The sequence below is a fragment of the Diplotaxodon limnothrissa genome, linkage group LG17, assembly GCF_057381915.1.
Source record: "Diplotaxodon limnothrissa isolate DT_005_m linkage group LG17, D_limnothrissa_male_GT1.1, whole genome shotgun sequence".
In the NCBI taxonomy this organism is placed as follows: domain Eukaryota; kingdom Metazoa; phylum Chordata; class Actinopteri; order Cichliformes; family Cichlidae; genus Diplotaxodon; species Diplotaxodon limnothrissa.
The window spans coordinates 31,032,340-31,058,254 of record NC_140612.1 but is presented as its reverse complement, the minus strand read 5'-3'; the positions used below and the strand labels follow the sequence as shown (position 1 = coordinate 31,058,254).

The 25,915-nt window shown below is 40.6% G+C and overlaps 1 protein-coding gene across 1 annotated transcript in view; it reads right to left on the bottom strand.

Moving 5' to 3' along the window:
- Positions 1-17,077: 17,077 nt before the first annotated feature.
- The window catches only part of plxna4 (plexin A4), a 265,266-nt gene continuing 256,428 nt past the window's right edge, over positions 17,078-25,915 (bottom strand). The window contains exons 29-32 of the mRNA XM_085375902.1: positions 24,867-25,036; positions 20,261-20,473; positions 17,616-17,766; positions 17,078-17,233 (exon numbers count right to left, since the gene is read on the bottom strand). Coding sequence (XP_085232028.1) covers positions 17,138-17,233; positions 17,616-17,766; positions 20,261-20,473; positions 24,867-25,036 — 630 coding nt within the window. The 3' untranslated portion in view covers positions 17,078-17,137. The remainder of the gene's footprint in view (positions 17,234-17,615; positions 17,767-20,260; positions 20,474-24,866; positions 25,037-25,915) is intronic.

Below are 25,915 nucleotides of genomic sequence, written 5' to 3'. Positions count from 1 at the left end.
GCTTTGGCAGCCTTTGAGTAAATTAGATTTTAAAATGTTTAACAATTATCTGCCAACTGTGTTCAAGACGAGTTTAATTAGGAGTTACTGTTTTATTTTACAAGGCTTTACTTATTTCGATCTTCAAACTGGTAACTGGCTTCTTTTCATCAGTATATATGAGTCAAATCAAGCATTCTTAATAATGTGCAGTGTGTCCAATTAGTTAAAGAATGGTGTGTTTTAAGGTTTTTCCTTTCTTTATTCAAATCAGGCAACAAAGTATATATTTCATTTACATTGACATAGTTTTCCTTTTTTCTTTTTTCCCCTTGTCCCTTCCCCTCCCCTCTTTTTTTCCCTTCCCTTCCTTCCTCTCCCCATCCTTTTTATATAAAATATAATTATCATTATATAAACAATCATATCTATGTCTATACATACACATTTATTATCCTAAACAAGTATATTCAAAGGAGGGAGAGAGGAAAAGAAAAACAAAAAAAAAACAAACGAACCCCCCCCCCCCACCCCCCCACCCCCCAAAGAAAAAAACAACAACACCTGCGTAGGCCCATATATATAATCTTGGGGCAGATATGAGAGGAGGCCAAACCTCTCGGTTTTACTTATTAAAGTAATCTATAAAGGGTTGCCAAATTAGGTAAAACTGTTTAACATTATCTCTTAATGAAAATTTAATTTTCTCCAACTGTAAATGATACGTTGTGTCTCTTAATAAAGCAGAATGAGTTGGGGGGGCTTTATTTTTCCAATTTAGAAGTATAAGGCGTCTTGCAAGCAATGTTATAAAGCTCAGAGCACGAATTTGTTTATTATTTAAGTTTTTAACTGTAGCTACACCAAATAGTGCCATTACTGGGTCTGGGGGGAGCTGTTTTTTAAAAATATCAGACAAAGTTTTAAATATTTTAGACCAGTAGGTAGCGATATTAGGACATGTCCAAAACATATGTGACAATGAGGCAGAATTCTGGCCACATCGATCACATCTTGAATCGGCCCCTGGAAACATCCTTGAAACCTTCAATTTAGACAGATGGAGCCTATGCAAGACCTTAAATTGTAGCAGTCCATGCCTGCAGCAGACAGAAGTGGAGTGAACCAGTTCTTGTGCCTTAGTCCATTGATCTTTAGTGATGTTAGTAGCCAGTTCTTCACTCCAAGCATTTCTCAAGTGGTCCAATGTAGTTGTACTGTCTATTTGCAAAAGTTGGTTGTAGATCCTAGAAATAGCTCCTTTCTTTAGCGGGTTCATTAAGAATAGATCATCTGAAACTAGCTTTTGTGGTTCATTGGGAAAGGATGGAAACGTTTCTTTAATAAAATGACGTATTTGTAAATACTTGAAAAAATCTCTTTTTTCTATGGAAAATTTTTGTTGAAGTTGTTGAAACGAAGGAAAAAGATTATCAATAAACAGATCCTTGATTGTGTGTATCCCTTTGGAAGTCCATAGCTGGAATGTTGATCCTGAGAGCAATGTGTATGCTTGATTATGAATTAATGGTGTAAAGATTGAACATTGACGCCAATGAAAATGCTTTCTAATTTGAGACCAAATTTTTAGTGAGTCAGACACTACCGGATTTTTACATTTATGCTTACCCAGATCTGAGTTTGAATGAACCAAAGATTTAAGAGTATTGGAGAAAAAAGTCATACTTCATACATACTCATACAGCATTGATTTGGTGATTGGAGGGCAATGTTAAAATTAAACAGGTTAAAAATGAAAGGCCTTTTGCATTTATCTGCTTTGGCAGCCTTTGAGTAAATTAGATTTTAAAATGTTTAACAATTATCTGCCAACTGTGTTCAAGACGAGTTTAATTAGGAGTTACTGTTTTATTTTACAAGGCTTTACTTATTTCGATCTTCAAACTGGTAACTGGCTTCATTTCATCAGTATATATGAGTCAAATCAAGCATTCTTAATAATGTGCAGTGTGTCCAATTAGTTAAAGAATGGTGTGTTTTAAGGTTTAACAGAGTTTGAAGTTATAATGCTGGACTTTATATAGTGTTAAAAACCATATCAGCATACCAGAGATTTAGCTTCCTTTTCCTTTGTACATCCCAAGACGTTCTGAAAACGAGAAGCTTTTTTTTTTTTTTACTATTTCACACCATTCTTTCTCTGAGCATAAAGGGTGGCAAGGCAAGGTGACATTTGAAAAGTGCATTTCCCTCTCCACTTTGTCTCCACTCTGTCAGTACATTCTTTTTCCTTAAAGACAACCCCCTCCATCTCACACTGTCTCTACACACACCCACACGCACACACTCTTCAGTGCCCAGTGACAATGATGTCCCTGGTTACCAACAGGGCTGTTTGTGTTTGCTAGACTAGAATGTGACCTCTGGGCACCTAAATGACACTCTTGCTGGCTGCGGTGTGACCCAAGGGCCCATTACGAGTCATACCCGACACTAGATCTGTCACATATACTCCTGTGACGAGCTGTTGGACATTTAACTGTCAACTCCTGATGGCAGGTTGTCAACACCTGTGTCAGGTTGATCGATTAGCAGATTGAGTCCTAAAACCTCATCCTTCCACCAGCGCCTCCCTTTTTAGGCTGATTAAAATATGGGAACAATCAATTATATTTTGTTTCGTACAGGCAGCGCATGTGGTTAACTCCCTGGTGACAGAGTTTCTGCACGTTTAGAAGTTAATTGCTCAGCTCATTAGCTGCAAGTGTGTTTCAGGTTCATAACGGTGGGGGATTCAGTATTGTCGTTATGTGATGAGATGTTTTAGAGTGGTGATCTTTCAACCCGAGGCGTAAAGTGGTCTGAGAGCTTTGGAAAAACAAACAAACACACATACAAAAAACCAAAACAACCACCAAAATCGTATGATCTGTTAATTCCCGCATCCATTTTTAATGGCCTTTGAAGAGAACACTTGTTTTTCCTCACCAGCGCCATTTTGGCAGCAAGGTAAACAGATGGATACTGACAGTGAGCGAGCGTCTCACAACAAGTGTCTCGCTCTGCCGTATCTCCTGTTTGACAGAGTACAGCAAGCATCCTTCCATTTTTTTCCTATGTGTATCTAGTAAAATTAGTAGCAACATTTATATTGCAAAGAAATGGGAGGAAACACTCGTATCAGTTTGACAGATTTTCTGCATTTACAAATAATGAGGTTGTGCCTTGTGGTTTTTTTCAGTCCGTAGTTCATCGTTTTTGTTATATCTGACTTATATAAAAGGGACTTGGTTTCATTCCTATATGTTTAATAACTTTAAAAGATCATACCACCAGCTTCCTGCTTTTTTTTTCACTCTACCCTGTCACTGTTCCCTTCCTATTTTTCATTAAAAATGTGCTCTGTTGTCCCACTTTTAAAATTCAGAGTGACTCTTATCACGTATGCGACATTTGATTCTAAATACAGCCAGACATAACGGATAGCCGCTTTTCATTCTGCCAAACGCTAGTGTGAGGATTACTACTGTAGCAGAGCTGGTGTGACTTTAAACGCACATATGAACATCTAATTCATTAATCAGCTTCTGCTGACGGCTTGTGATCAGCAGAGAGATTCAAGCTTTCAAGGACTTGTTGAAGGTTGCTGTGTGCAGATCTGTGATTGCTGTGTAAATTGATTATAGCTGTGCCTCCCTCCAAGGATGCTGCCAGTCAGCTCCAAGCAAGACTTCAGAGCCAAAGTGTGTGTTTGAATGCTGATTGGATATTAAACATTACATCAGCATAAGCAAGCATACAAACACAGTTTACATACATGTGCTGTATTCTGCACGCGTTTACAAAATGGCTAGCAATGTTCACAAAAAGCTTTTTAAGAACCCCAATTATGTTGTTGGTTCAAATATACTTGCAACTTGTTTAATGCAAGTTGAAGTGCAATTCCCCCTTAAGAGGTCCCCATCTGCAGTTGTCATTTCGGTTTTGGTTAGTTATTCGGTGCTATAAACACATGTTATGGCTTCATTATTGACAATTGTAGAGTCCGAAATCCATCTTGCTATCATGTTTTTGTTATTTCAGATGTGAAATAGAAATGGACACATCTTGATTTATTGGATGATGATAATATGTCAAGACTTCGATGCTTTAATAATTCGTTGGGGCTGAAAAATCAACAAACTGCAGGAATACAGCAGGCACGTCTGTGCCGCGATCTCTAGGGATTCCATCAAGCATGCAGCACCGTCCCAGAAACGGATTTTTGCATAACTTGAAATGGCTCTGCAGGTGTCATCTGAAGCTGTGTGAAAGATGTAACAAAAGTCTGTTGGAAACATGATTTTTAAGACGTGCCAGATTTGATTGTTATGTTAATTTTCTCTTTCCTGATCAGCACACTGTATTTATTCTCTTCCTTAACAAATTAGCTGCCTGTGCTTTATACCTGTTATTGGATGTGAGTCCTTTTGCCCGTTACATCCCCCTGACACTTATACCCTGACATTTATAGACCACCGCAAGTGTCCTGCTGGCAGCCTGCAGCCCACTCTAGCCAGGTGCTAGACGGTGTCCTGTCAGCTGCAGGCTACATTTTGAAAAGGAACAGATATGAAAAGGATATTGAAAAGGTGAGGGATGTAACGGGCACATGGATTGTGGGAGTAGAAAATGAGAGGCAGTTTGAAAGAGAGGGGTATTTAGAGGAACAACAAGAGCAACGGGTACAGAGGGATGATGAGAAAGCAAGCAGAGCCAGGTGAAGTTGTGTTCAGTCTTCTGAGGAGGGATGTTTTGTCAGCTCATACAGACTGAGGGTTATCTGTCTCCCCCAGCTGTGCCACACAGCTGTCACACACTGCTATGCTCCACTCTGTCCTGGCATCCTGGCACACAGCTCCTTCTGCCCACTATTATCTGGCTCTGTGTGTGTGTGTACTCCATATTTGTCAGCTTTTCTGTATGCAGATTATTAGCATAGAAATGAGCAAGTTCAGGTTCTTTATGCAGCAAGTGAGTGTCTTCTTGCCCTTTCTCACATCTCTAGGAAAGTCACGCTGAATATCACTCTAGCTAGTCACCAACCTAGAGCATCTATCCATGTTCCTCTGTCTTTTAATTAATCAAGTCGCTCTCTCCATGATGAAAGTTTTCTTTTCAAGGCAGTCTTGGAATCAATTTGCAGTTATTTCCCAATGGAAGCCATGTGCCTTCTCCACAAAAGAGACCAATCTGCAGTCTCCCCACCGCTGCTCTCACCACCCCAACCCCGCCGGGTAAGAGCCTCAATTACCCAGAGTCTATCACTGCAAACAGCCACTTTGCAGCCAACCACCTGTGACTCGGACTGTGGGAAGCTTTGGCTGCAGCCTGGCTGTGTGGGGGTAGAACAGCCAAAGTCATGGGCTGGGCAGCCAACCATTGATTAAGGGAATCAGTATTGATTAAGGGAGCAGGGGACATCTGGAATGAACCAATTTATGTCCCCACATCAATTATTCAAATGGCTGCCACTGAATTGGATTAGAGGTAGATCTTCCTGCCATCGTTTGTACCCCTCTACAATCTGTACCCTCTCAGCAAGCTGTCGTCACAAGTCTCTCGACAAGTTAGGTTCTTGAATTGCAAAGTTTTTAGTTCACCACATGGACTTTTAGTGCATAAACAACTGGTGCAAGTCACTGGGCTCTGCTCAGATTTGCTCTGCTAAATAAAGCATATTGGGCCAGCACTGGGACACCCCTTTTTTCCCCTCATCACCCTCGATCACTGGCTGATGCCTATAGCCTATTGCTGGCCCACACTGTGTTGTTAGATTTGTTTCTCAGTTTGCCCTTCTGTCGCTGTGTTGACATCTTGAAGGCTTGAACGCAGCACCGAATGGTACAGCTCGCTAAAATCTGGGCCAGAGGGTTATTCATATTCATAATGTTGGTGCTGGAGAAGCTGTGAAAACGTGTGTGGCTTTGTTCACATATGTTTTTTTTTTTTTTTTTTTTATTGGGTGAGGGTGGGGGGTATTTGTGTTAATCCCTGTGTGAGTCTGTCTAGTGGGATTTTGCTTTGTGTATCATACAGCAGTCAGATCACAGAGGCCAGGGCCAGCGCTGAATCCAGCTGATGGGCTCCTGTCCATTGTAGACAGGCTAACATGGCGGGGATATGTGACGTGACGGGCCAGGGACAAAAGCCCACAGGTGGCTGACTATGATACAGGGCTGCCCTTTGTGTGCTGGCTCACCAGATCGGCTCACAAAAACAGATGTATTTTTTTCCTGATATTATCATCGCCAATGTTTGAGTCTGTATTAAAGAGCAGCAAATCGTCATTTTCTCTCAATTTCTTCATATTTCTACTCTTTTATCTTACACACAATCAATATAACATTACTCATGATCATCCTTTTGTGCACTCACTAAATTAGAAATTGTATTTATGTATTTATTTTTACCTCTGGATAAGCTGTAAAGGCTTTAATGTCCATATGGGTAACTTTTGTTTTGAGCCATTTCATTTTGACAGTTCAAACAATTAGCATATCACCATTTCTCTTAGCAGTGGTGTTGCTGACATAATAGACGACAACAAATGGCTTCTGTATTGCATGTTTCATTAATTTTGATTTAAATTACACTAATTTACAACAACAGATGCTTCAAGGTGCTTTAGACTGTAAGGGTAAAGATCCTACGATATCGCAGACAACAGCTCAACAGTCAGATGATCCTTTATGGGCAAACATTTGGCGATGGTGGGAAGGAAGAACTCGCTTTTAACAGAAAGAAGCCTGTTAGAGCCAGCTTCAGGGAACTGCAGCCATCTGCAATAACTGGTTGGGGGGAAGAATGGAGGAAGGGCATATGAAAAAAACATAGGAGTGGAAAAGAAATACTCATTATATAATGTGAAGCCTATAGCAGCATAACTTCTGTAAGGAATGGTTCAGGGTCCCCTGAGCTTTATCTAAAAAGACAGTTTTAAGGCTAATCTTAGAAATAGAGAGGGTGTCTGACTCCAGAATCCAAACTGGGAGCTGGTGCCACAGAGGAGATAAGTGAAGGCTCGGCCTCCCATTACTTTTGGAAACTGTAGAAAGTCTGTGCTTAAAAGTCTCTAAGATATGATGGGGCCTGATCATTCAAAACTTTATTTTAGGATTGTAAATAGAGTTCTGGATTTATCAAGAGCCAGCAACAAATAGAGCTAATATAAGAGAAATATTATCTCCATCTCTCTGGTCCCTGTTAGTACTACAAGTTTAAGGCTTTCAGAGAGCGTTTAGAAAACCTGATACTAAGAAATTCCAGCCTACAAGTCACAAATGCATTAACTAGTTTTTCAGCATAATTCAAAGGTGGGAAGTTTCTAATTTTAGCAGTCATGCATTTTTTTTTTATATTAGTGTTGTTCCACTGATTTTTATTAAAAAAAATCTTTAACAGTATGGTTTATTTTTGGGTCATTACTATGTCTCAGTCTCAGCTGCATAACTGTGTATGGCTAGAAAGCTTGAATAACAGTTAATATACTTATAATAAGGTGCAGATTTTCACCAATACCTAGTTGGTTAATGGCATGCATATTTGTAGCACACCGGTACCTATTAAAGCCTTAGTTTCCATGGACACTCTTTTTTTTTTTTTTTTTTTTTTTTTTTTTGTAAATAACTAAATTACAGCAAGTTTAGTCAATTTGTTCCTGGCTTGAAGAAAAGCTTAAAAAGATCTCTCAAGTGACCCTAAGAAGAGAGAGTTCAGTTGTAGTCACCTAACGCTTATTTTAAAAAAAGAGAATGATTAAAAAAAATACCCATTTTTTTCCCCTTTAAGTTGTAACTCATTACAGGCTCTGTTCATTGCAGTGTGTTTGTGCTATGATGGATTTCCTAAGTATAAAAAGGAAGGAAACGAATAACTGTGCAGTTTAATAAGTCTCAGAGTAGTTATGAGCCATGCCTCGCATTAAACTGGGGGATACTAAACATTGTCTTTTTAACTAATTGAGTTATTTGGTCATTAAAATTTATGGTTTTGTATTTTATTATGTAAGAATGGCGCATATTTATCAGGGTCTTGTTTTGTGGTACCTGCTCATGTTAAGAGGATACTAGTTTTATAATGACAAAAGATACTACTGATCTGAACAATAGTTATTGTTGAATACAGTATATGTACCTTTAATATAAAGTTGTTTTGTTGCATATTGCTTTAAAGTAATGGCTTAGGAATGTTTTTTGAAATTCCAGTTTAAAACCATTCCAAGAGCACAAAACCGTACCGATCTGCTGCACAGCTGTAATCCATTATCAAGAGGAAGAACGTGCCAGGCATGAAAGCAGACAATAGAATCAAAATAAATTCAATGAACATCTGAACCAGATAATCAATTTATTGTATTGTACAGGCTCACGCAGCTTTGGTAATTCGCTGGAGTCCGAGGAGCAAATGGGCTCCTTAAAAGGAATTCCATGGATCTTATTGATTAGGAGCTGAAATGCGGGGAGGGGGATTTAGAAGAGAGATTGTGTGTGCGTTATAGGTGTAATAATGTTTACCATAACAGGCTGTTTTTCTTGACTCTGCAACTGTACAGCTTATTTATGCAGTGGAAGTAGTCAGCAATGCTGGAATGAAGGTTTCAGAGATGGAGTTTGGTATCATCAGAATAATTTTTAGCATTTGCACCGGTTATCCTGGAGTTAGAAGGTGATGCGTTACACAGGACTCGAGTTCTGTCTGGTAGAACTATCGCACACTTATACTTTTACTGGTTCGACTCAGCAGACTCACAGTGTACACCTCAGCTTGAAGGTCACTTAAAGTCTTAGCTCTAAACCCTTTGACAGATTTGTATCTTTATTCTCCATCTGTACTATGAGGGGTTTTTCTGGATGTATCCATGTCCGTCTCATTTCTCTCCCACTCTATCCCTCCTGTTACCAGCAACACAAATGTTTACCAAGACAGAACAGATGGAGGAGAATAGACTAATATCGGAAATTACTTCCATCTGCTTGTGTGCAGTTGTCAATATCTGAGTCCACTGCTGAAATTAGACCCGTCAACCAGTGTCCAGACTGTTCTGCTATCATCAAGTCATCCATCCTGCCAGTCTGGTAGTCAGAAAAGCAGCCAGTGATAGCAGCCACACGAAAAATTCAATTCCAAAACTTGAAATCACAAGCAAGAGCCAGATGTTTTAGTAAAAGTCTTGGCAAGGATGAATGCTTGCCAAACTGAAATACTTTCTACTTTAGCTCAATATATTCGTGAAGCTGTCCTTCTATGGACACAATGCAGCAACTTAACCTGCTGTAATTCAGTGAAGGTGAGGAGATACTCTGAGGGAATGTACTGAGAGCTGCTGATTCTGATACAGTGTGAATAATCATCGTTCTACGTTGAATAAAAAAACTACAAAGTTAGTAGAAATGAGCCCAGTTGAACATTTTTTTTGCTTTAGTTTTGAGCTGAAAGTGGTCATATATTAAAAATGTACAAATTATTATAATTAAATAATAATTAAAGGGCCTATATGGATAATATCTTTGGTAATATTCTGTGATGGATTTCATTGTTTTGTGATTCAACTTGTGGTGGTGATTTTTTTTAATTCTAAATATTAACCCATGCAGTTACATGCTTTCATGCACATTTGTGAAGCTCAAATGTGGATGAGAGACCGTATTTATGCAGAGAGTTGGAAATTCACTAGCAAGGACACAAATGTAAATGACTAATGACCATCCATCCATCCATCCATTCGCTTCCGCTTCTCCTTTTCAGGGTCGCGGGGGGCGCTGGAGCCTATCCCAGCTGTCATAGGGCGAGAGGCGGGGTACAGCTAATGACCAATAATAACAAAGCAACAAGTTAGGCCAGAGGCTGTGGTTTGAGGAAGGCCTCATCGAGGATCAGCTCCCAGCTCCACCGAAGATGCGTATGACAGAGGTTGACAACAGATGATTTAAAAAAAAATAAAAATAAAGAAAAAAAGAATCGAGCTGTTTTCACCTTCTAATACTTGACACTTCTGGCTCCTCCCCCTTTAGTCAGGTGGGTGGTATTAGCCAAACCAAACCATTAAACACAACTTAGGTATATGTGCAAGTAATGAGCATGCCACCATGCCATAAAGTGCACAAGCTTGGATTTGAAAACTTCCTCGTATCTTTCTGTAACATTAGTTTCGTTCAAGTCTTTCTTTGTGAGGGAACTTTGACCTAGAAGCTGATGGTGAGATTAGTCATTTGAATTGCTTTGTTGACGGTAAATATAGTTTCTCTTCTTGAAGATCAGTCTTTTTAGCTAAGGTGACCAAGGAATGATTATGGGTTCAAGTCCCTAAAGCAGCAGGTCCAGCGTTATTGATTGTCCTGCCCTGCAACATGCCGAATGTCTCAACAGCACCAAACCGCTCACTACTTCTTCTTTTCCATCCCTCGACCTCCATGTGGATGGACCTTCAGGTTTTTTGTTTTTTTCCCCTCCATAGCCACATCACATCAGTGCTTGGGGATGTGATGGCAGGGTGGGGATTTGAGGTGAAAGAGCTGTGGTGATCATGGGAGTGTGGAAAACCATCCTCGGTGCAAAGCAATCATAGCCGGCCCTCGATCATCCTGCCCCTCTGATACCTCCATCCAACCTTTCTCAACCCATCACCTCACAGAGTTGCCTCTCTCCTCTTCCATTATTCCCAGCTCACTAGTCAGAAAATTAGGGTAACACTTGGCAGCCCCCCCACCTCTCCCTACTGCTATTTCTCCCTCCACCTTCCCTCTTTCTATTTCTCACCCATTACTCCCAGTTCACTGGTTGGTATATGGAGGGTGACACTAGGCCAATTCAATCTCTCGTCCTCGTCAGGTACTAAGCCTGCTGGAGTGCTGCAGCCTCTCACATCCATATATACCCGTCCAGCAGGTTGTCACCCTGTTTTCTGCATTTCACACTTTCGCTGCCCTCCTGTGCTGCACAGAACTTTCTATTTCCTCATTTGTCACTCCTGTTTTCCATTTACTCATTTTTTTTTTAAACCTTACCTCTGACTTTTTCAGCCCCGGGTGTTTCAGGGAAGGTGTTTTAAAGATGGCCTTGTTGTAATGAAGTAGTGTTGTGCTTTATTGTGCAGCTGCACCGGTTGGAAAAGTTGATGTTACAAAGAGTTTCCTGTGAGGTTGTGTGTTTTGTGAGATAACGAAGCCGGTGAGCCAAATTAAACTTAATACATTAAAGTGTGCATTTTGGCTGCCTTTGATGTACGACATTGAATAATGCAGGTTGCAGAGTAAAATAAACCAGTTATGTCTTTACTGCAGCTAAGCTCTGCAGAGTGACATGCGCTTAGAGGCAGGGATTTCCCTCCTTGATTTCCTGAATGGCTTCAGGTCTGCTTGACTGGCTTCAACTGGAAGAAGCTTACAGGTTCAGCTAATCTTTTACCAGTGCGACTGTTTACTTAATATTTTTGACCTGGTTATTTGGTTACATCATGTCAGGAAACGCCTCTCATTAAAGACGATCGGCTTTTGTAACTTGTCTCTTGACAGTATAAACGGGAGCTGTGGAGGTAGCCCATGAAGCTTATTTTATTTCAACACAGATTAGGAGCTAAGCAGCATTTGCATAAGTTGGCAAAGTTAATAGGCTGACTTGCAGCCAAATACAATGAGAGGTCCAGGTCCAGTAAGCCAGAGTTGCACATTAGTTGGAAAATTCACTATTAGCCAGTTTCCACATTAAAAAAAAAAAATCCAGCTTGGAATGCGGAATTAGAAAACTAACAAATTTGGCAAGATGCAGATGTAGGATTTTCTTTTTTAACTTTAAGGTGATGACATGTTTTTTCTCTCTCTTCCGTTTGATGTCTGAACTGTTCAGCTGGTTGAGGCCTGAATCTTTTGAGGCAATTTCACTAGGCTCATTAAAAACTTTCATCATTTCTCCTTCTGTTTTGAGACCTTTTCTGGTCCCACATAGATCTTTAGTTCCAATAAGATGCAGGAAATATCCCCTTCTTGGTCTCTAGAACCTTAAGACAACAAAATACATTTGCTCTGTTTTGTTGTGTACTTCCTTCTCGAATAATCTTTTTTATTCTATCACCATTTTCTGTTCTCATTCATACAGTTTTTATGCCCTGTCACTTTTATAGTACAAGTAATTTTTCAGTTAATAGGATACTGTTTGTGTTCTCATGTTTTATTTTTATACATTACGGGTCTGGGGTATATCTCACTGTATTTGTGTATTGTATAAACCGAATCTTAGGTTGTTGCTTCAAAAATGTGATGTAATATCTCAAGAACCAATCCTCTACATTCTAAATTGTAACAATGAATGATGTAAAAACAGTGGCTTAGGACTAAAATTTTTAAGGATGCCATTGGCATACCTACTTGCTTAAATACCTGACTCCATCCAGTGCTACTATCTGCTGCTCACGACGGATCAACCAGCTTTTTGTACCTCAGCTTTCATCCTCAATTCTCAGTTGGCAGGGATGTTTCTTTATGCTTTGCTAGCCGGTGTCAGCCTCTATGATGACGTTAATGGCTTTAGCTGAATTGGATGTCATTGCTGTGTGATAGTCTTCAGATACATTATGATTGCTGGATGCAAATTTACATATTTATTTAGAGGTTTACCCTTGAAGCCACTTGCATTCAGATCCACGGTTTCCTTTATCTTCCCCAATGGTACTGTGGGCAGGATTGATTGAATGAATGAATCCATATTTTGACTAATTTGGACACTTAAAGTCTAAAATTATGTGGACAACCTTTTTTAAAGATTTAAAGATGATGGTGTTTCTTATCATCGGAGAGATCTTGCAGCTACAGTACAGTTCTATCCCTTGTGTATCCTGGCATGTATAAAGTCAACAGCAAGGGAGTAATGAGAAATCCCAGAGTACAATTGACTCTTTGTCATGCATTATTGTGTGGCTTTTCTTTGCTGCTTTGTCTGGCACCCCACAGTGGGGGATTTGCGATGGCCTCTACGTCCCTGAACATACCCTGTAGTGACTGTCACGGGAATTGAAAAGGAAATTAGTGCCATCCAGCTCATAAAGACACAGTGTAGTCTTTATAAGCTGATTGTTATGGAATTGTGTTACTTTGCTTGCACTGTAGGTAGGTTTTTCTCACAAACTGGCACAATAAGGAACAACGAGACTCGTGAAATGCTTGGTTTCATAATAAAGTTTATTCTATATTACAAATAGTATTTTGTTCTTGACTGCAAAATAGGAATGCATTATATTTACATACACAGGTATACAATTAATTATAACAAAGTTAGAGAAGCTCGCCTTATATCCCCCAGGTTTCGTTTTCATCTCTCAATAAGATACTCTTTATCTTTCAAATATGATCTAGTAAAAGTCTTTTCTAGCATGTTTGTGTAACATCTGCTATAACACTGAGCTAGGAGGACATTTTTAGTTCCTAGAAAACGTTTGAAGGTGGAAACTTTATCTGTGCTCTTGGCAACGCTAGGTGGCTACTACCAGACGACCTTTGTTGCCCGGGAAGTGACAGGGTGAGGGGGGGAGAAATGAAAGACAGGATGAGACACCGGGGGAGCAGACTTGCAATCACAGCCAAGGGCTCTCACCTTATTTAGTAACACACAGCTGGGAACAGAAACCTGGATGTCCCTAAAATTAATCCTAAATTGAAATAATAGAAGTTCTGTATGCTGCATGAGATGTGATCAAAAAGTTCTGTGAATTTGGAAATGAAGATGAACAACCATATATGATTAACACTAGCTGATAACCCTGAAGGTGAAATCCCAAAAGTCCAATTTGCACATTCAGAGTGTGTATATAGTAGAGCCCAAACTTGCATGGAACAAATGTTCCAGTAGGTTCTGTATCCTAAATATAAACTCAGGGTTCAGACTTTCCTTGTCTGAAGTGTGGTGTGTGCCACGCAGTGCACTCGAAACGCAGGGGTTCTGTGGCCACACAAAGTCTGTTCGCTCAACATTTGCCAGACTTGCCTTACTGTGACTTCCTCCAGATCTGCTAATTGAAACTCAACTTGAAAGGTTGGTTTTGAGATGCAGTGGAGGACATCCAGTGTACACTGCAGAGATAAACATGCACAAAGACATAATTCCCAAAACCTTTTGATCACCTCTCAAAAAGCTGCAGAAAGTTGTTAACAGACAATGACCCCTCTAAAAAAAGGAGTCACTTGCTAAACTCAGTCTAAAACACAAGTCTAATAAAGCTAATGCGCCTCTCCTGCTATGGATGATAAATTAGAGGTATAGGCCTACTTAATTTGTTCTTGGTGTTCATTTTCACATCTTGCGCTGGCAAATTGAGGCAATCCTTCGTTGCTTTTTAGGACGTGAACCTGCATCTAATCACACCCGTCTGTTTTCATAACTGCACATATTCTGTTCTTTAAAAAAAAATGGGCAGGCTTCATCACTGTAAAGGAGGGATTTTTTGTTCTGGGAAGTTGAGCATTTATCACGATGAAATACTCTAACGCAGTTTTCAATAGGAAAAAATAAAACCAATAAAAAGAACAAATGTTCTGCCTGACCAGATTTAAACTGCAGAGGCGGCACAGCTGGCACACACAAAGAGTGCTGGTCTATAATGGAGGACACAGTAAATGGGACAAGAAAATCCAAAATGGGGTACATGCTGTCTTTAAATGACATCCAGAAAATGAGCAGTTGTGTTGGAAATGACTTCAAAAGCCCCTAGCAGTTGTAGATGTCTCTAAATATCTTTTTGCAAGGCAATTCAATTTCATACCATCCAAACAGGTCAACATGCAAAGGTATACAGTAACTCCTTTATTTAGCATCTATCACGTCACAAAAATCATAGGGACGAGACTGTGTCATAGGGGGACTGGTCTGGATAAAGGTTCCACCTTAAACGAAAGTTATAGTTTTTATAACATGAACAATCCACTTTTTCCATCTTGATTCTTCCAAGCAAAAGAAAGATAAAAGAACACATCCACATCATCATTGCAAGGCTTAATTTTCTTATTTTTCACTTTTTTTTTTTTTAAATAAGTTTCTTAAATTGTTTACGTTTTACATGCGCTTAAAAAGCCAATAAAGGACCCAAGGTGGACCTAGGGCGGTCTTCACACATTCACATCACCACATGGGGCACGTTGTCAAGGCAAAAGAAAGGGCAGAGGTCAAAATGTACGGAGGGCGCCTCCATCTTTCCATCGCTCTCTCCCATAGTGGGGATTCACATCCAACAAGTCTTATCTATGTCCATCATTTTCTGTTTATCTTGCCGTGATGCTCACGTCTTGCTCTGCTTTATCAGATCTTTTTTTTTTTTTTAATTTCTTTTCTTTTTTCCTCTTTTTTTTTTTTTGAGGTTTGGAGAAGGCCGCCCCCTGCCGCCACTGAGGACAACTACACTAATACAGACAAGAGCGCCTCAAACAGTTACACACTCAGGAGTTGGGGTTTTTGCCGTATGCAACTAGCTACCATCTCCAATGCTTGTGCAAAACAGAAAAACTGGTAAGTCAGGAGCTGGACGAAAAAGGGGGTGAACGGTGTGCCGAGAGCCAGAGAGACCCGGGATGATGAAAGGAGGATCGGATCACCTCGCCCACAGAGCCTGTCACCTCGACACACTGAGGTCAGAAAAATCACACATGTTGCTTAAAGTTCAAGTCACAATATTTTTTTTTTGTCTTAGAAGTGGTTGTCTTATACATAGTCCTTTGTTTGTCAGTTCCTCAGTGGCACTTTATAAATACATTTTTGACCATTTTTGAAAATTTCAAGCTCCTTTGGTTTTTGGCTGACCAACTAAGTCCGTGTCATTTGATTTCTTCACACAAAAGTCTTAAACTTGGGACATTCCGGGAAAGAAGTGCTACTCTCACAACAGAGCCTCTTTAGGTAGCACACGCTGTATTGAATCATTCTTGTTTTTCTTGATCAAGCAGTTTCTTACCCAGTGCATTTCAGTCAGCTCTTCCCTTTACGTCCTCCATTGTTGGCGTAGAAATCTGGGCAGTCAGGATGTTGGGTAGCTGCTGAGTGTGTGTGCGTTTTGTGTGCATGTGTGTGCTTTGATAGACCGTCGCAGCGGCGACACAAGGTTGGAAGTGGCAAGAGCCAGGCAAAGACTGCTACTGGTGTTTGGAGTAGCAGTCAAAACACTGTCTTCCAGAGTTGGTTGTGTGCTTTTTCTTTTTTTACAAAGGATCCAACTTGGGCGGGGGCTCCAGGGTTTCATCTAATAGCTTAATTTTGCAGTAGCTATATAAGCCAAATGGAAGCAGAAATCATGAGCACTTTCTTAAATGTATGCTGGGCCAGGTAAAAATGTGTGCATGTCGCAAAGGGCTATAGGCTGGGGATGCTCTGGTTTGTAAAGTTCATCATGGTTCAGTAAAGGAAAAGTTCAGAGAAGCTATAATCCTTCCCTTCCCCCATCAGTCTTTTTCTTAAATACAACTCCAGCTACATTAAAGAACACAAGAACATTCTAGGCTTGCCTGGATTTGCCCCAGATTTCACGGATATGTATGCTTTGCTTGAAGGTACAGTGTAAACTTGGCAAACCATCCTTGCATGAATTTTCTTCAGAGGTGTTCATTTGGCTTGCAGTCATCAGTGTTGATGCTTCCTCTTGATTCTGTATATTTAATATAGAACTACAATAAACTGAACTCTAGAGATGGTTTTATTTTAACTATCCTATTCTGAAAAGTTCTCAACAAAATGGACACCCAACATTGTGGTTTTTAAAGAATTACCTATCGGTGTAAATTCTTGAAGGCAACATAAAAATGTTTTTCCCCTCTTTCCTTCCAACAGGGGGGATCGACACATTGCCAATATGGCCAGCTTTCAAGCAATCACCCCTTGAAGCTTCTCTGTGGTGAAGCTGAGGGATCCCCCACATTGCACTGTGGGAAACGCCAACCTCAGCTCCGGGCCACCCCTCGCATAACTTCAGGTAAACTAGTCTATGCAGCAGAGTGAATGGGAAGAAAAAAACAACAACAACAAAAAACAAAAACAGGAAGCAGAAAAAAAGTTAGAGGAAGAATTCATCTCTGAAAGGCTGAGGGAGGAAGTCACATGATGAAAAAAGATGGGGACAGGTCTTCGCTCAGGCACAGCTCGGTTTCTGACGGGGTCTCTTCCCAGTGCACCCTGGGAAGTGCGGTTCTCAGCTCTCCAGACTCATGAAGGCCACCACCTGCTCCAGCTTAAAGGCCAGCCTCTGTTTCCTGGCTGCATCGTCCTGCTCCAGTGCGCACACAATCTGCCGGCGTGACCGTGAAAAAGACACACAACGCTATTACTAAAAGCACTCAACATAACAGGACTTTAAAAATCCAGCAAATTACTATTTGTGTTACTATAGAAATTGATTGTAGCTATTGATATACTGGCTTGGATTTGGGGAGTGCTTGAGCTTGACTGTCCCACTGTACCCAGCTGGCCTACACTCACTGTTCTTGGCTTCAGGTAGTCCCTTTTACTTCCCACATTTTAATACACTATCTGTTCTTTCATTGACTTTTCATGACTTTTGGGGGTTAAATGCCTGGGCGTGGTACGATTTGCCTCTTATAAGTACCCCCTTAGTTAGCGACAGCACTGATGTGTTGCCCAAAGGTGTAATAGGTCCCAGCATTACGTACCTCCTCAGTGTATTTCCCCACATAGGAGTAGATCTCGCTGAGAGAGCTCATGGTGTTGAACTCATTCATGTGCATCCGCGACTGCTCTGCCAGGTAGGCATTCATGTCTTGGTCACTGATCGCTGGCATCTTGTTAATGTCTGAGTAGTATCTGTGAAGAGAGGGCAGGAGGAACAATACAAGCATTAAGGTGTGTTTACAGCAGCAAAAAAAAAAAAAAAGATGCTAAAAGGAAAAGTGCTAAATGATTTTGAAAGCAGAATATGCCCAGTTATGTATTTTTACACAGATGTTTACTTCGGAGTTCATCGTTTATGAATGCCTGACTAATGCGTGGAGCATAGAGACGAAAAGCACGTTTCATAGTAAAGTGACCTAAATGGAACCTGTAGATGCAGAGAGGCCTCATGTTTTAAAATGGAACACTGCAGCAGCATACAGTATACTCACACACGCCGCACTGAGCTAAAGGCAATCAGTCACTGTCAGCAGCAGCTGTGTTGCCCATATCAACTGTGTTGATTAAAGCTGCTTATTTACATATTAAATTCCTGGAGCTACAGCCACTTGGGGACAGGCCCGTTGTATGGATGGATAATTCTGGGAGTGCGTGTGATGATATTTGCCAGGAAACAAGTTGTCAGAGCTAACAGAGCAAAGGAGAAGGCAGGTGGGTGTTACTCACAGAGGTCATAGCTGTATTGACACTGCACAGTACTGAAAGCTAGAGCTCTGACCTGGGCCCTGTTAGTGTCATGAACATGAGAATAGACTCAACAAGCTCATAACATTCACTAAAGCAAGCATAAGCAATAAAGGGGAGGTGGTATGTATGGAAAGCAAAATTAAAGTCTTCATTGTATAAATCACAAGATAGCTGTAGGCCCAGCCACTACAGTTAGGTTACTTTTTACTAAGTAAGCTAGCTGTTCAGTAGTTTCTTTGTTGAAATGTGAAATAACCTGTCACAATATGAAATTGTGAAAGCCTCAAACTGAACTGATGTGTGACAATTATGCGGATTAAAGACTGCTGCAGTGTTTGCATTTTTGCTGTTGCAAAATATCTTTTGCAGCGATCACTTTCATTACTAGTGTTGTCGTGTTAGGTGGAAAATGTGAGTATATTTCTAATGAGATCAACCCCATTTTGGAATTCTTCTTCACCACGAACTTTTTAAATTTAATTCATTGAAATCTTTAAATACCGGTAATTAGTTGGTCAATTATTTGCAGAAGTGAAATAAAAATACTGCTTTACCAATTTAACATCCAGTTTGTTGCAAGTGCCGATGTCTCTACAGTAACGTTTACTACTGAAGTTTAAAAGCCGTTAAAGGAAAAACCACCACACGTATTCCATACTTTTAAAGGTATAGATTTATATGCAAGCAGTCTTGTATACAAATAATGTAATGACAGGTGTGATGGATTTGTCATTGTCTGGAGACCTTCAACTCCCACATCAAATTCAGAGCAGGTGGCAGGAGCTCACGGGTCTGCTTCACTTCACAACACCTTTTTAATAACATCAACATATTGTAGCAAGTAAAAAGCTTTGGGATATCGTGGCTCTGCCCAGCTGCATAGCATGGAAGTGCTGAATGCAGTTGTTGTCTTATGTAATTTATTAGTGGCTGAAGTGGTGTTTCAAGCAAAGTCTCAGCAGGGTAGTACTGAGCGAGACACACTGATTTCAAGGGATGGAGATATCCACTGGCCTGCTAACCAGCTAAAGCAGCGTCCTCTCTTTCTAACCAAGATAGAGGAGGAGGGAGACAGAGAACAGTAGGATATCTCGTCTGAACCTCTACAGTGATCAGTTTCTTTCTGACCTGTAAATCCCTTGCTGTGGCACTTTGGACAGTAAAGTGAAACGGCATAAGATCCACTTTTGACCATTAGTGTGGCTCTTTAAAAAAGATTAAGACAGTTTCACTTTGCAGTAATCACTGATTTGAAAGAATCATTTGTAAAAGTACAAAATACACTGACGCCATTCTGTGATACCAGGCATTCCCTGTTTATATGCAGTTATTAAAAAACAAAACATGCAACCAGCATTTTCCCCTCACAGTAGCAGCTGCTCTATTCTGTCCACGCATATCTTTTTTTATGCATCGCTTATAGGAGACCAGAGAGAGCCACACAATCCCGAGCCTGAATCCCCTCATTTGGTTCCACCCATTCAAGCACTGCACATATATTCTCATCCTGAGGCTTGCTTTGCAACAACGCTACAGCCACATAAATACTCGGAACCACTTCACAGTACCCCATCTTTTATTCAGGACCTCTTTGCCTCCCCTGCTGACAAATAAATTTAATAAAACTTCCATTTTAACAAATTACCGGCTTCTGCTGCCTGCAACTCTCAAAAATGCTTCCCTTGATTTTTTTTTTCTCTCCCCTCTACTCACACACACTGGCTCCTATGTCCTGTAGATCTTATGCCCTGGGCACTCCCATCTATTCCCACTGCATTGTAATTTGGATTGGGTTTCACAGCTCATAGATCACATTGCTACAGTCGCATTGTGTGTGCTGGAATGAAACACGCTTAATGCAGGTTTTCTGATGGTTCTTTCTCTCTTCATCTATCCAGTAATTGGTGTGTATGCACATGCGCTTTTCTTGACAGCTTACCTCTCCACCCAGCTCTTGTAGCTGGGGATGTCCTTGGCATAAAGCAGCTTGTTGGAGGGTGAGTCTTTCCCAAGGCGGTGCTCTGAGGTGGAGCAGGAGTCCATGAAAGTCTGGGCCACCACAGACAGACAGGCGTCTGTGATGCTGCTCTTATGGATGTCAAACACAAACTGGGGGTTTTTAATCACATTCACCCAGAAACGCAGAGGTAGGCTGTCAGAGAGGGAAAAGAGAACAAAAAGTAGTTTAGTATCAAACTCAAACTCATGCAGCTTTTGCACTTTAACTTTTCATTCCCTGATAAATAATTGTTTGTTGCTGTTTTCTTTAAATTCCTTTTAATTTTCCCAATCTTGATATTTCCAATTCTGGACACAACAATATGAAATTCTTTAATATAATTCCTTTCACCTGTAAAATAAATAAATAAAGGTAGTCTCTTAATAAAATCTAAAACTGAGTCATGCTAACTAATGTAGTCTGTTAGGCTTCCTGTGGGGGAAAAAAAAAAAAAGAGTTTTGCAGTGATTGTTCAGTTCTGTCTCGGTGACAGAATGCTTGAATAGCCATTCAAATGGGCGAACAAAGAGTGTGAAGTAAAACAACAGCCTATGTCCGGTTGAGCTGCTCTGAGATTAAGTCCCTAAATGCCGTTTTCAAATTTGCTACAGCCAGCTAGTCAATAGGCATGAACATATTATTCGCCAGAAGGGACGAGGATTCATTCACTTTGCAAAGCTAGTACACAGGCCCTGCTGTTGCTGATGTGCTCTATTTGATGTGTGTGCTCAATTCAATAAAGCCTTTATCTTTAAAACCAGGTGGTGGCTGGCTCTCATTTTTTTCCTCGCAGTGTCCAGGGGTCCTCGCTGGGGGCCGCGCAGTGACACAGTTCATATTGCCTTTTTTGTGCAAGTGGGTCCTATTTTGTGCCTGTCAGGAATAATAAAAATACACAAGTCTGTTTATTTGCAGGGCTTGTTTCTGCCAAAATGACTAGATATAGGGCCAGCTTTATCTGTGTATTGCTGTGAAAGGGGCTCAGGTGGTATTAAGAAAAAGCTGAGTGTTACTTGGATCTCTGTATCTTTACTTTTCTCTGGGCTCTGCGCTTTTAGCTGATGTGACAAAAATCAACAGACACTGCTGCAGTCTACGCTACACAGAAGTTTCTGCGTGTAGGAGAAAAAGAGTATAAAATGTAAAAAAAAACCAAAAACAAAACCTGAAACACATTCATTTAAAGTACCGCCAATGTTCCTCAACAATCCACTGAGCATTTATTCTAGTACAACCACCCACAAAGATATTCAGCTGTAATGTAACAAAAGAGGATTTAAACTCAGAATGAGGAAAGACTCAGCATTATGACTTCAAAATTAATCTAAGCAAAAAATCTAGTGGGATTAGGTGCAGGGATCAAAGGAATATTAACACGGCTGCTGTGCTGTCTTGATTGTTGACAAGCTGGCGTTTCAATGGGGCAATGGATTCTAAGATGATGAGATTTTGCACAATTTTGTGTGTGCAAAATTACCACCATAATAAGTATGCCTTATCCATTGAAAATAGGCAAATCTGAGTTTACTCCTGCTGAGTAGCTTTAGGAATCTGAATGATGGTCATGATCGGTCCTTTTGGTTAGGGATTAGGTTAAATATCAGCTGCCAAGATCAAGGGCATCTCATATCCTAAAGATTTTATGCTGGCAGAGTAAGAAAAGGGCCCACTGATTCATCACTTGAAAGTGCAGTCATTTCAAACCGATAAAAGGGTGTGATATAGTTTAAAAAACAAAACTGTATAATTAAGCAAGCAAAATAAGCAACAGTTTAGACAGCATCTTTACCAAAACTGGGCAGATGTAAATAGGAGAATTATTTCTGTTCTAAAGGCAAAATGTGACCAGAACAAATGTGATTCTAACTAGTTGCTTTTCTCTTATTTTTTGAATGCATCCACACTTTAACACTGGTACCTAACAACACCTGCAAACAGCTAAGTCCCCCTTGTGGTCCCTGAAAACCACCTCATGCAGCCCTTTGCATCTGCAATTTTAGGATGGTTCTGCCCATTTTGTGGAATGGGCCTAATGAATTAGCTTACCATTGGCAGGAAAAGAATCACAGATGTTGTGATGTACAACAGCTAAATTTGGAATTAACAGCTTTATAAAGGTGACCTGACTGAGTTTGGTTCCAGTCAGGGCCTAAGTAAGCAAAACTGTGCTATTTTATTCCTGTGATTGGCACCTTATACTTAGGTCTGCCACAGTGGTAGTAGTAAGCAATCTGAGTAGGATTCCGTTGCAGTATGATGGCAGAAAAGAGGGGTGTATGTGGCAGTTTTGCACAATAATTAAAATTCTGTCTGTTCCATCCCAAAATGCAGCGCATATAGACGGACACACGCGGACCAAATACAGAGGAGTGAGGATGAGAGCGGACACTAACACACTGCCACTAATCCAAAAGATACCATCTGGAGATGCTCTGGGAGCCAGTGACTCATGTACGCACATACTGACTGTACACACATACAAAACATGTTACAACTCTGTCACACAATACATACAAAACTAACAGTTTAACTAAATTTAACTTTGCACCATGAAAATACAGTTTATTTCAAAAAGAAGTAAAACTGCTGAAAAAGAAGTTTAAACTGTTAAACTGTCCACACCTAGTACATTTGCCTTAATCATCTGTCGTGATTCTGCAAGGTGTGCCACCAACCACGTCATAGGCATAGGCAAAGTTACTATGCATCTCTGTTGACAGTCAAGCACAAGAAAATGCTTGAAGAACTAATATCTACATATCTAAAGGCTATTTCAGCCGTTAAGATGTGCAGGACAAATGATAATTAGGTTTTATAGTGTTTACAACATGCCTTTTGCAGTTTGGTTTGATCTGAATATATCTTGGTGGTCATTTACACTCATATTTAGCACTGTGCACTTTGCACACTGCTCAATGCACATTTTAAAATGTAGTGTAGCAGCATCATAGAGGTATAGAAAGGCATAGTATTTTTTTTTCTTTTTGATAGTCTTGCTTTGATATAAAGGACTTGGACTATAAAAGTTCAGCGATACATTAAGGTCACTTTCAGGTCTTTAGGGTGTATGGAAACGTGGTCAGCATTAATCATGCCAAAGCAACTGTCTGCTTTTATTTTAGAAAAATTATGAAAATTTTCTCACTGAATGGGGGAAAATAGTGGTTCACAATCTGATTTCAGTATAGATTTCGCAAACTTCTAAACATTCGTCTAATAAAAAAAACAACGGTTGACTGGTAAGCTATAGCAACAAATACACTGGCATGATATGACAATGGTATAAGGCTGAAGGATCTAACATAAGTTAGGTTATATCAGGGGACACAGAAGGAAGGGAACCCTCAAGGTGGGGGTAGTAGTAGAATATAGGGGCTCCTGCTGCAGTTGAAGTTAATGGCGTGTACAATAACTGTGGAACTGACAGGTTTAATGGGATGGGGGCTCAGCTTGGAAGGGACACTGACATTATTATTTTCTACCATGAGACAAAACGAAGGCTTCTGTTGAAGCCAAGATTGCAGTCTTTTAAGATGAGGTCATGAGGTTATGCATATGCACGCGCGGGGAGGTGCTTAAGGGCACAATCATACGCACGTTCCACACTGAGAAGGTATTTGTGGTGGCATCAGCACAAACTGTGCTCAGTCTCAGTGGCTTTTTCTCAGGCTGTGCTATGATAAATTGTGCTTTATTTATAGCCCTACAGTGAAAGTCTAATGGGGAGAAGCACGTCGACTTCTCAGAACACTTAACACACACTGTGACTGGCCCGGTAACACAGAGAAAAACCCTAAAATTAGGCTCATAAGATAAAGTAAATAATATTTTCCTTCAGCCTCTCCCTACCCATTCCTTTATGTCTATTCGTCCCTCGATACACATAAATTTTTCCTCCAATATCTGTGGTTCTCCTGGGCCTTGGGTTGAGTGATGCATGCTGGGATCTTGGCAGAGGCTATGAGGCTAATGAGATATTAGTGTGCATTTAACTCCCACTGTGTTCACTTCCTTTTCTTCACCTTTTCATTCCTCTGCTCACCCCATTCCAGGGCACTGTCAGTTATTTAACCCCAGCCAACCTTTTAAGGTGGACTCACAGGTCAATATGGTATAAATTAATCAGCAGATATTAATTTAGAGGTGTACTTCTGCACCCGGGAGTGAACATCTGTCACTTTAGAGAATTCCACAGTGACAGGAATTTTTTTTTTTGGCCCAGTTATCCATGATAATAGATGGAGAGTCTTGGCAGCCAATTGGATTAGCCCCTTGTGGTTGGCTTTAATGAAGATTACACACCCCTGTGGTTAATGGATATTAGGAAAGGAAGAGGCGTATTGTGAAACTTGGCTCTGACAGGGCAATACCCAGGCAATGCCAGAGTGCCTGTAGTACTTTTAAAAATCAAAATGCCCATCAATGATCCAAATAACTGTTTAAGGAGTCTTAAACATTCCCATTCTGTGCGCTTGACACCAATTACTTGGTGTGTATGCATATTTCCATATCAGCACCCACAGCATATTTAGATTCAGATACTCACCAGTTGCTCTTCCATGTGTGTCGGACATGCGGGTCATGGATGTTGTGTTTGTCGGCCTGCTCATCCAGGAAGTCAAACATATATTTGATGGCCAGTGGCAGAGCGCTGCCTCGATGGGCTGTGCTAAAGATGGTCTCAAACAGGTCATCCACAAACTTCTGTAGCGTACCCTACAGAGCAAGGAGAGGAGAGTTACAAAGATTCAGTCATTCTCTCATTTTTCAAAACTTCACTAACAGTAGCAGAAATGCCATTAATATGTATATTTGTTTCTGTGTCAGTTTGAGTTGTGCAGTGCACGACACTTTCTCTCCCAGCGCCGATGTTTATGTGTCTGACTCATATCTCACAGACCCTGCCCTTAAATCTGCTTGCAGCTTTGATGGGGGAAATTGTTATTTCACAGCTGACTTTTAATAATATCTAGGAACAGGAGGCGCATCTCCTAAGCCTCTTTGTGCTGCCGGATTAGCTCCCACACTGCACCATTGACCCTAATTTGATTTAATGTTGGTGACTTTAAGAAGGAGGAGGAGAAGAGAGACAGAGAGTGAGAGAATCTAATCCTCTTGTAAAGAATGAGCTGATGGGATGCACGGGAAAAAGGCGAGAGCCAGAGATGGAAATGAAACCACACAAGTTTCCTATCAGAAGAAGAGGCCATTGAGTGTGGCAGATGAGGTGTGTACAGGCATTGGCAAATAAAAATCCAATTTGGGTGGAGCGGGTGACCAAATCACAGAGTCAGGAGAGATAGAAGGGGAGAATGGGAGGAGGGAATCCTGTTAGTTCGACAATCATGGCTATAATTCTAATGTGGCCCACATTCCCGGCAGCTTACCATTTTTCTATGCAGACGGTATCACATCTCTATATCAAGCCCACGTGCCTTCCTAGTTGCTAAGGGAAGGCCTATCGGGTACATGTGTGCAGAGACAGTGAAATCTGTGTATGTGCCTACTAGTGCTTAGGCTGTGACATTTTACGTCATCCTCGATCTCAAGGGGTGCACCACTATCAACACTGTCATCATCACAGGGTTCTCTTGG